This window comes from Psittacula echo, assembly GCF_963264785.1.
Source record: "Psittacula echo genome assembly, chromosome: 7".
NCBI lineage: Eukaryota > Metazoa > Chordata > Aves > Psittaciformes > Psittacidae > Psittacula > Psittacula echo.
Genome location: NC_137740.1, coordinates 65,915,397 through 65,926,542, shown reverse-complemented (window position 1 = coordinate 65,926,542; position 11,146 = coordinate 65,915,397). Strand labels below are relative to the sequence as shown.

Here is an 11,146-nt window from a genome sequence, read left to right as displayed (position 1 = left end):
CCACATGGGGAGGGTTCTTCACCCTTCTTTTCCTAAATTGCAACCATAACCAGACTAATAACCACAGCAAACATGAAACTAAGAGACTAATCCTTATTACTATCTCTGCATCTCACGCAACATCAACTGATAATGCAGGCTCCCCAGGTGAAATCTTCTCAAGCTCAACTGTAATACATAGCTGGGTAACCAGTGAGTATTAACAAAACAAAAGACGATGCATTCTTGTAATACTAGTAGCCTTTTGGTACCTGAGCTAATGAGTACTAACTGTGCTGTTCTGCATCAAATTTCTTTTACTGTCATCTGTCCTCCCTAATCAATGGACATTGAGCTATTCCTTAGCCCCAAAAGTTTGCTGAGTCACAGAGAAAGCCTTGCCTTCATTTCTCAAAACCTTAGACAATGGAACTGGGGGAGTTCAGTGAAGCTGTGAGCTATTATTGGTAGCAGCAAATGGTGTATTTTCCATGATTCTATCTTCCTGAATCATGGAAAGAAATAGTCATTTATTTTATCTATATGCATGCGTTCATATATTTCTCTCCCTTTAAAACTACAAAAAGCAGCTCATTAGCATTTTCCCTACCAGAGATCTAATTCCACCAATCTCTGTTTGTAAGACATCTTTTTTTACAAGAGTTCACTTCACCGAAGCAGTACAACTCTTTTTTTTCCCCCAATATTAATCATACAACAGAAAAAAGCTTAGAAAACTTAGACCTGTACCAGAAGTGAAACAAGGATTAAATACCCATCTAGATAAATCAAAAGAATTAAAGTCATAGAAAAGGTGTTGGGTGATGACTTGTAAGACAGCCATTGATTTTGCAATATTCACTTCCGTGTTGTGAACATTGCAAGTGAATATTGCAAGTGAACACTGCAAGTGAATACAGCAAGATACCTCTTTTTCGGAGAAAAAAGTTCAAGTTTTAGAAGGCATCAACACCTGTGTGAAGCTAGAAGCAAAGTACTTTACGCCAAGTCAATGTATCTGAGATACATGGAAACTAACAATAAAAGCATACACTTCCCATCTTCAACTGAAAGGATGACTTACATTTAGAAAAATAAACATATAAACCACTGATGTGTTTAATTACTAGTAATGGAAACAATAAATATGAATGTACTTACAAGCAAGGTTCTTTGCAACATATGGACATTCAATTCCTGTCAGACATTCAGAGAATGAATCTTCTGGGGCTTTTAGGGGGAGGTGGTGGGGAGTAATGTCTGTGCTTAACGCTCTGTAACCAAATATAAAGCAAAAAGTAGCAACTTATGATTTCTTCTATCCTTTTGCATACTTATGATTCAGTTCCTTTCATGGTACTGGAAACGTACCTCCAGTTGTTTCAGCACACAGGCCAAGGCTGATGGGGGGGAAGAGGAGATGGCATGCTGCTGGCAGTCAGGGAGGGCAGCAGTAGAGCTGGAGCAGAGGAAGCCCTCCCAGACAGGACTGACTGAGCCCCTCTGTGACAGCCAGAGCAGCTGTGCCAGCTTTCCACAGCTCCGGCAGACATGTGGCAGACAGCAGTGGGCAGCCATAGCTGTCGTTGGTTAGGGCTTGGCCTGGGCTCTGTGCCCTGGGCTAATGTCATCTGCCCTTTTGTATCTCTGAGGGCTTCTTAGGTAGAACTCATTAACTGACTGAAGAATTAATGGTGAAAATGTGGTAGTATACATTGACTTCAGATCTGCATGAGGTGCTGTCTGGTAGGGTAAACTATTTTCTTTGGACTAGACTTCAACGGCAAAACAGATGTAACTTCAAAACATGCCCCAAGTTTGTAAATTGTGTCTGTACCTAATATAATCAGAAGCACCTGCGTAAGATATGGTGGATGCTGATTTTCTGCTTTTTCTTCTACTTCTTGTCACTGCTTGCACAAATGAACGTGGCAGAAGAATGAAGCGGAGTCAGAGAAATGCTTCTGATAGCAGGCTGCTCTGACATCTATCCACTGTTATTGGTTGTTGCCATTGCTTTCATTTCTTTGTTGTTATAATAGAAGAAGAGGTTCCTAAAGAGATGAGGATGACTGCTGTTAAGTGGACTTGGATTTATTATGGATTCTGGAATTAATTTTTGGCATTTTGCTTGGTCAAGGATTATCTTAGTCTGGTCTTAATTTTGCAAACACATAATTGACATACAGAAGGCCAATCGCAGTCAATGCCAGATTCCTCAGAATTAAGTCAGAAAAGCTGCCTCATGCTTCTAATTACGTCTGAAGTAAAGCATGTATGTTGGAAAAGGGACTTCCACCTAAGAACTGAAATTAGAATTACTACAGTTATGACACAAGGAAGATGATGGTGATGGTATTGTTGATTTATCGTGTGACTTACGAGTGCAATTTTGAAAAGACACAAGGGAGGACAAACAGGCTGGGTAAGCATTAGCTAAAAAGGGGGGGGAAAGGAAACAGGAAGAGGAATCAGCAAATTATATAGTTTATGCACACGTTGACTTGACTCCTCTTGAGTAACACAATTCATGAGTTTTAAGTGAAGACAAAATGAGAGTTTTCTAGGTGAGTTCCTGGAAGTTACAGCACGTACAGGTCTCAAAACCTGCTCTGTGAAGTTGGGATGTGGTCACTAAGTAGGAGTTAATATGAAAAAGGATAGCTTGTTTCTGCATTTTGTAGGGTCTGTGTCGTACTGGTGGTACTTTTGAGTGAGCTTCCTTGCATGGTGTCACATCTTTTGAAGCGTGTGAAATCACAATATTTGAGGTGTCTTGTGGACATTACAGACTCAGAAGGAATTTGGCCACTTGCCCAAAGTGGTTTTACTTGAATTATAAGATAGTAATACAACATGATGTACCTTAAACGTATAGGAAAGAATACAATTTGCCAGCTAAGCAACGAACTTGAGTCACATTTTCAAACCTGATTAAGTCACCTGAGGCACTGTCAGTATTTTAACTCTGGATCAATTTGTTAAATGTTTGGCAGGGATCATGATAAATTTACAACTAAAACATGTTGATTGGTAACCATAATAATACTTATTTGAGAGTATTATTGTATAACTTTGTTTTGTACTGTTATTATCCTGTTCATCACAGTAAGTGGAAGGGCTATTTTTTTCTCTTACAGCCTCTGGTGTGCAATAGTTATTCAGGTAACTATTGTGATATGTTCTCGAAATAGTTGCCCAGAAGACGACCTGTAGACTAAACAAAATATGTTGCTCTACCTAGACAAATCAGCAACTGGTACTTAAAAAAGCAAAACTTAGGAAGTTATCTTAGGTTTTTTTTCTTACTTGACTGAGAGGAAAAATTGTTGAATGAATTGCGTTCTCAGTCCATGAATGTGAAGGTAATCCAAACCCACTCTTTCATCTTCTGGTGATGTTTAATTTTTTGCAGCAGAGTATTTCATGACTGTGTAGTAGTTGCAGTGCTCCAAATATGTAACTGCTTGATTATACTGCAGAAATCAGGTGAGGCACAATTTTAAGTTGCAGATATTATATCAAATGCGCTTGCAAAAACTACAGGCTATCTCAAAATATATAACAACTTGCCTAACATTAATGTTGACCTTTCAAGTAGGTGGGAAAATTGGGCAGAGGAATCAAGTCAGAAATATTCACAAATTCCATATTTTGATTAGTAATTCTAGTAAATTTTTTAAAAAGGTTTTTTGTTTGGTTTAATATTACAAATACACAGAGGTATAGACTTTTTTTAACCAGTTCCTTAAATACCTTCCCGATATAAGCTTTGTAACCTCAGAAATGCTGTCTGGTGCAATATTTACTAACTCACTTCCTTGCTGGGGCAACGAGCACTCTACATTGGAAAGCTGAAAGTTCGCTATCAAATGTACGTACTCCAAGTGCTTGCTACAACGTGGCTAATAGAAGCAGGAATGAACAGAAAATTCACGTGCTGAGTTTGGGTTTTTGTTTCTTCAGAAAACTTTGGCCGTATATAGCAATATAGAATGAGATATGAACCCAGTGGGGCATGCTGAAACCTAGCTAATTCTTTGGAACAGACAGGATGCTTTGGCAATACTGAGTAATTTGACAGCTGTTTCTGTTCCTTTAGCTGAGAGACCTCAGAAAGGGAATATGCAATAGGAATGGATTAATAGGAAACAGTCGTGAATAATGGTAGTGATAAGTGGTCAGCAGAGTTGACAGAGACCTGCAATCTAGATAACAGTGAATGTCATCCAACTTCTATGTACAGTAAAGGTACATCTCATGGCACCTGTCCTTCCATGATTCCTGCCAACTTAGCACCAACACTGTGCCATGAGCAAGCAGGAGTGGACCAACTGGTACCCTTCTACTGGGTTTATTTTAGTCCAGAAGAACTGTGAAGTAACGGAAAGTAAACAAAATTTTTAATTCACAGCAGTTTAAAGAAATAAGCTTAAATATTATTTGAGGAATCATTCCTTGAAGACAAAATATTCTTAATTTTTGTAGGACACTGCTCATACGTATTCAAGGCCAGGTTGGACGAAGTTGTCGGTGGTGACATGGTTTAGTGTGTTGTGTCCCTGCCCAAGGCAGTGGGGTTGGCATTAGATGATCTTAAGGTCCTTTCCAACCTTAACTATTCTATGATTCTATGAGAACTGTTTATCTAAAGCCTCGGCTCTGACATGCCGTTTACAAGCTATGGAAGGGTTTCTAGAAATATGATGTCTTGCTTGAATTAAAAAGAGAGATCTCTGCAAAAAGTATTCTGTGCCAAGGAAATGAAACAAGTAGATTCTTGAAGAATTTAGACAAAGCCTGTGTCGTACTGGTGGTACTTTTGAGTGACCTTGTCTCAAGTCCATTACCCCAGCACTGCCAATGCCACCACAAACCCAAGTCACTAAGGGCCTCATCTACATGGTTTGTGAATACTTCCAGGCATGGTGACTCCAGCCCTGCCCTGGGCAGCTTGTTCCAATGCCTGAGCACCCTCTGGGGAAGGAATTGTTCCTCATCTTCAGGCTGAACCTCTCCTGGTGCAGCTTCAGGCCATTTCCTTTTGCCCTATCACTTGTACCTTGGGAGCAGAGATCGATCGCACAACACTGCAACCTCCTGTCAGGCAGTTGTAGAGAGCCTTAAGGTCCCCCCTGAGCCTTCTCCAGACTGAACCCCCCAGGTCCCTCAGCCCTTCCCCATCACACTGTGCTCCAGGCCTTGCACCAGCTCCGTTGCCCTTCTCTGGCCCCATTCCAGCACCTCAATGTCTCTCTTGTAGTGAGGGGCTCAAAGCTGGACACAGGATTCAAGGTGCATCCTCACCAGTGCCCAGTGCAGGGGCACAACCACTGCCCTGGCCCTGCTGCCGCACTGGTGCTGATCCAGGCCAGGATGCTGGTGGCTTCCTGGCTTCTGAGCACAAGCTGCTCCTGTTCAGCTCCATCAACCAGCTCCCCCAGCTCCTTTCCCATGAGCAGCCTTCGAGCCACTCCTCTCCAAGCCTGGAGCGTTGCAGGGGGTTTTTGTGGCCCAAGTGCGGACCCAGCACTTTGCTTTCTTGAACCTCATCCCTCTGGCCACATCCCATGGATGCAGCCTGTCCAGATCCCTCTGCAGAGCTTCCTACCCTCCAGCAGATCAACACTCCCACCCGACTTGGTGTCATCTGCAGATTTACTGAGGGTGCTCTCAATCCCCTCATCCATATCATCAATGAAGATATTAAACAACACTGGCCCTAACACCGAGGCCTGAGGGACACCACTAGTGACCAGTCACCAACTAGATGTGACACCATTCACCACCATACTTTGAGCTCTGCCATCCAGCCAGTTTTTTACCTAGTGAAGAATACACCTGCCCAGGCCATGAGCAGCCAGTTTCTCCAGGAGAACGCTTTGGAACACAAGTGTCAGTGCTTTATTGAAGTCCCAACTGACAGTGTCCACAGGCAAAGGGACACCCGCAACAGGCCTCCACCTCAGCGCCCCGGCTCCACTCACGCACATGTCCCCTCCCGAACATCACCCTCCCCCCGCTTGTTTCCAGTATCGCCCCCTCCCCACGCTGCCCCGTTTGGCGCCGCCCGTCCCTCCGATCTGAGGGGAGGCAGCATTGCGCATGCTCCAGGCAGGGGGTGGTGAGTCGGAGCGGGCAGCGGTGGCGCCGGGGGGAGGGGGGATGCGTCAGCGGTGTCCCCCAGCTCGCTCCCGTTCCCGAAGAGCCTTCGGGCGGGCTGCTGTCCGCCGTGCCACGGTCTGGCGGCCGTGGAACCGTCGGTGTGCTGTCGCCGAGGCGGAGGGCGGTGGGCGGTGCTGTGGCGGCCGGGGGAGCCGCGCGATTGGCCTCCCCCCGGCAGCTGGCCTGTCAGTCGGGCTGCAGGGTTGGCCCCAGGAGCCGCTTGCCCAGCCCTCTGACGGGGATGAAGCCTTGAGGGGGATGCGGTGATCTTCGCGTTTGGGTTAAAGCTCCGCATCTACCTTCAGTCTGAAGGCAGGGCACCGGGGAGGACGGGTTGTAGGAGCGTGCGCAAGGCCAGGCGGGCAGAGAGAGAGAGAGGGAGGGAGGGAGGGAGGGAGAGAGAGAGAGAGAGAGAGCGAGCGAGAGCTAGAAAGGGAGGGAGGGGGCAGAGAAAGAAAACCCCTTTTGGTCTATCACGTATGGCTCTATAGTAGAATTCATCTCTGGGAATATAGTGGCAAGGACGGAGCAGGTATAAACTGAAGGTGCCCGCGTTTATTTCACACTGGTGGGTGCCCAGCATGGAGATGCAGAGATGGTCCACAAGGTGGAAAACGAGAAGGTGGCCCTGGGACTCGGCTGTAACCGTGCTCGTCACCTTCGCCATCCTCCTCCGGGCTGGAGAGGTCAGAGGAGGTAAGAAAGCAAAGGGGAGCCGGGGAGTCCAATCGTGTTCCCCACCCCCTCCTCCCCTCAACCTCGGGAGAAGGACCCAGGGCATGGCTGGGGTCGTGTTTCAGAGGAAACCTGTCAGAGCGGCTCCCGGTGCTGGGGAGGCGAAGGGCGAGGGGCCGGAGACCCGCCGGGATGGCTCCCCTTCAGTCCAAGCGTTTCACTGTGGATGTGGCTTTAATGCAGTAAAGGGGATGCACTCGTTGGCTGGGGAAATGAAAGAAATGCTTGTAGAGCAGAGTGGCTTCTCCTCTTCCAGCACTAAACTCAATTTTGTGGAGTGCGCGTCCGATTTTCATTTGTGTTGAACTTAGTTGTCACTCAGCAAGTTGTGGCTGAAATGGAGCGACAAGTATCTGCCTTCTCCGAGGGGCGAGAAAAGGGAAAGATTTTCTCCGTTCTCCGCCTTTTTTTTTTTTCCTTTTTTTCCCCTTTGCAAAGGGTTTCTTTCAGTGGGCAAAAAAGTTTTGCAGGACGCGAGAGGAGGAGAAAATCCGTTTGAAAGGGGCCCTTTGCCAGACGCTGAGGAGAGCACCTCCCGGCGGTAGCGGGGACCCGCAGGTGGGGTGCGGGGGGCTCGGCGGGCTCAGCCGGACGGTCTGTGGGCTCCACACGCCCGTTCCCAGCCTCCTCTCCATTGTGCAGCCTCGCCGAGGGGATCGAGTGGTCCCTTAGGTGCCCGCGGACCTGGTGGGCAGGGTGCAGTCCGCGATGGTAACTGGAGCCAGGCAGCAGCGCGGCAGCTTCATCAGAAACGAATCCTCCCACATCTCCTCCCTGCCGCACCACTCCTCTTGCCCCCCGCGCTGCTCCTCTCTGCGAGCCGGCTTTTCGAGATGTGCTCGCACTTTCGCGAAACTGCAGTGTATGATCAGCAGTGGCGGGAGTGCTTTCCTCTCCTGGAAATGCTACTGTCTCTCTTCTTCCCTCCATCCCTTCTTGCCGCCAGAGCCCGCAGGAGCATCTGGGGGCCAGTCTGTCTGGGTTTGAGCTTTTTATTTTTCGTCCATGAAGCGGTTTAGCTCTCTGAAAGAAAGGTTTAATTTTTATGCGTTTATTACTTTAACGGGGTATTTTCTTGATCTGGATTCCCACTTTCTGAATTAACAGACGTCCAAGAGGGAGCGCAGGGTGATAAGTTTCCATTCAAGCCCTTCATACCTGGATGCAGCCTTGACGGTGTCAGATCCATCAGGGCTTCTGCCGTCTGCTGGCCCCATTTCTGACAGGGCTTGGAAGGGATCACATTTCATCCCTGCTGCAATTCCACAGGCTCCAGGGTGAATTAACCTCACAGAGCTTCAAGGATTCGGCTCCTCGTTACTATGTTGAAGCAGAATTTCTTCAAGAAGCAATGCTGTCCGCAAAGACACAATAAATATTTTTTTTAATGCCGCTTTTTATATGACCATTCACAGTAGAACTGACCTAATTAAGTAGGATTTATGTATGTTATTTTCATGTAATAGATTGGATGCAAATAAAAAGTTAAACTCTAAACCCTAGTAGCCCAGGAAAAATCAACAGAAATTATCTGGTACTTATGGAAATATATTAGGCAACAGTAGGCAAACTAATTTGGTTTTGGTAACTATTAAAAAGCTATATTAAAAATTTTTTTCCTTAGTCTTATGTATAAAGCACATTTCAGCAACATAAAACTACAGGCTTCTTATGTTTGTAGAAGCATTCTGAAAAGAACTTAATTCTTGAACTTTTCTGAAATACAGTGTGGCATTTGCTTAGAAACAACAGAGAGCTGTGTGTTTAGGGCTTGATCTGTTAGTGAAGTCAGTAAGAGTTTTTCCATTGACTACAGAGGGAGTAGAACTTGACCTAATTTCCCTAATGGAGTACAAGGGAGATATTTATGAATCATATTTTATGTATTTTAATCTTATTTAAAGTAGTTAAAAGATAAAACAGGACATAATGATTAATATTTGAAAGTAGGAGAGGGAAAATACTGAGGAATAAAATAAAATAGCATACTAAAGTAGGTAAACAGTATGACTAAATGAAAATGCTGGGTAAAATATGAAACTTTGCCCTTGTAAACTCTCTTAAAATAAATCCTATATTCTTCAATTGTCTGTTCATGAACTACCCCTATGTCAATAAAATTGCATGGGATATTCATATAAAGTGTTAATCGTATGGCAGTGACTTCTTTTTAAGACAGCAGAATTCATTCCATGTAGAGAAACCTCAAAAGATTCCTAAAATTCTTGACTTTTTTTCAAGTTTCTTTATTTAACACAAAAAAGAAAGAGAAGTATGAGGTGTCTTTCATAGTACCAAGAAAGGGGGTGTGAAGACCTGATTGGGTTCTTGAGGTATTTCTTCTTTAGACAGAAAATATTAGAGAAGTGAGAAATAACTGAATGGGAAAACTAGTGACTCATGTGGTCAGCTCAGTGCCCACCAGCTCTTAAGCAGCTCTTTCTAGAAATATTTTTGCTTTATGACTTGGCTAAAGTAAACAAAATTCAATATTTTAAAAGACATCCTTTGATTTCCTTTCCCCTTCTTCACCTTTAATACTAAACATTTTGGTAATGTGTTTGGAATGAATAAACTCATTAAGTTGAAATGGCATGGCTTCAACAGTATTAATTTTTTTTTTTTTTTGTAAGGGCCTGGCATCAATGTACTATTGTGATGCTGATTTAATTTTCATGTGCAAAGAAATGAAAGTTCCATCTTTTTATTATTTATAAGCTTTTTTCAAGCTAATGGAAATCCATCTCTCAATCTGAGTGCAAAAATATTTAAGTATCCTTACTGAAAATGATGCTATGAAGCTATATCTAGAAAATACAAGTTGGACCTTCCGTGTAAATGACAAGCAGATTTATTTCTAGTATGGAATAGATACTTTTTACAGTCATCTTACGAAATACAAAGGTTCCTTGTGCTTCCACGCACAGGCTTGGAAACTAGTGGGAGTTCTAGGTGCAGAAGGAATGCAGAAATGGGTGCACTAAGTGATGGCAGGAGAGGGTTTTTTTTGTGCATGCATACTTAACACTTACTTATTTGTAATTGCTTAGCAGGTTACACTGTGAAGATACAGATCTGTTTTTTCAGTGAAAACTATTTAATATGTCAGTCTAAACCGGTACAAAAAGGTGTTTTAAACTACAAAATCATGAATCTCTTCTCAGAACTGTTAGTAATATAAAGCACTTCTGATTTTAGCTGATCAATTCACTTTCAAGGTTGAAAAAGAATATAAATTTTTCATTCCTTTATTTTATATTAAAATACCCGTATGGGTTGATTTTAGTTTGACAAAATGTTATTAAACTTCAGAAAGAGAACATACAGAGATTTCTCAGATATTCACAAAATGAGCAAAAGTGATACAATCAAAGAGCGATTTTACTAGATTCAGCTGGTAGACCTAGCTGAAATTTTTCTGAGTCCCAGGGATCAGCAGGTGAAAGGGTCCAGTCTTCCTAGTACAGTGCCAGAGAGACCACCATGCATATGTCTGTTTTGCTATAGAACTTAGGGGTTTTTTTGTTTGTTTGTTTGTTTTTTTAATTTTTTCCGACGTAAAATGATTATTTCAAGTTCAGCAACAGACATCTGACATAAAAAAATGATTGGTATGTGTTATGGATTCTCTGGAGCATGAATCTTTGCATTTAATTTAGAAGGAGACTTTACAAGGATCCCAGAAAGGGCTATTATGGCTGCAGGAAAACTGTCTTTTTATTAGCTCTGCAGAAAAGAAGTTTCTTAACTTCAGTTTTGTTTATATGTTTACAACTGTAATTGCATATAAATACGTATAGAATATCCACAAATACTCAGTGTTTTTGGCTTGAAATAATACTCTGCCTAGCAGCTATTATTGGAATGTCACTAGAAAAAAGTCTTTGATGTAAGACCTTTCCTGGTGCTATGGTGTTTTCACTGAGGAAAAAAAAAAAAAAAAAAAAAAAGGCATTGTTGGCAATATTGGTGTCTGTAGCAGTTGGAAAATGTTGGAAAGGAGTTGTCATACTCAGTTTTACAAGTGTCTTGCCAAAAGTGATTTGGGCTCCTCCAGATAGGGCCTTTAATTCTAACAAGGTTGTAGCGTAATAAAAGAGCCATGACAATACTACTGAAGTTATACCTAGATCGCACTGGAGCAATTATGTTTCTCCTGGATTTGTTCTGTACGGTGGTGAACAGTAGGGTTTCCATCTGCCAGCAAGATTTAGAAGTTGCTTTTCTTTTCTCTGTAGAGCTGTCTGCTGCTTTTCAGCAGAAATCC

At 43.3% G+C, this 11,146-nt stretch overlaps 1 protein-coding gene across 3 annotated transcripts in view; it reads left to right on the top strand.

Moving 5' to 3' along the window:
• Positions 1-6,725: 6,725 nt before the first annotated feature.
• Positions 6,726-11,146, top strand: part of COL11A1 (collagen type XI alpha 1 chain) — a gene marked incomplete at both ends in the record, with an annotated part of 166,972 nt that continues 162,551 nt past the window's right edge. For all 3 annotated transcript variants that reach the window (XM_080623762.1, XM_080623763.1, XM_080623764.1), the window contains one exon: positions 6,726-6,840. In XM_080623762.1, the coding sequence (XP_080479888.1) occupies positions 6,726-6,840 (115 nt within the window). The remainder of the gene's footprint in view (positions 6,841-11,146) is intronic.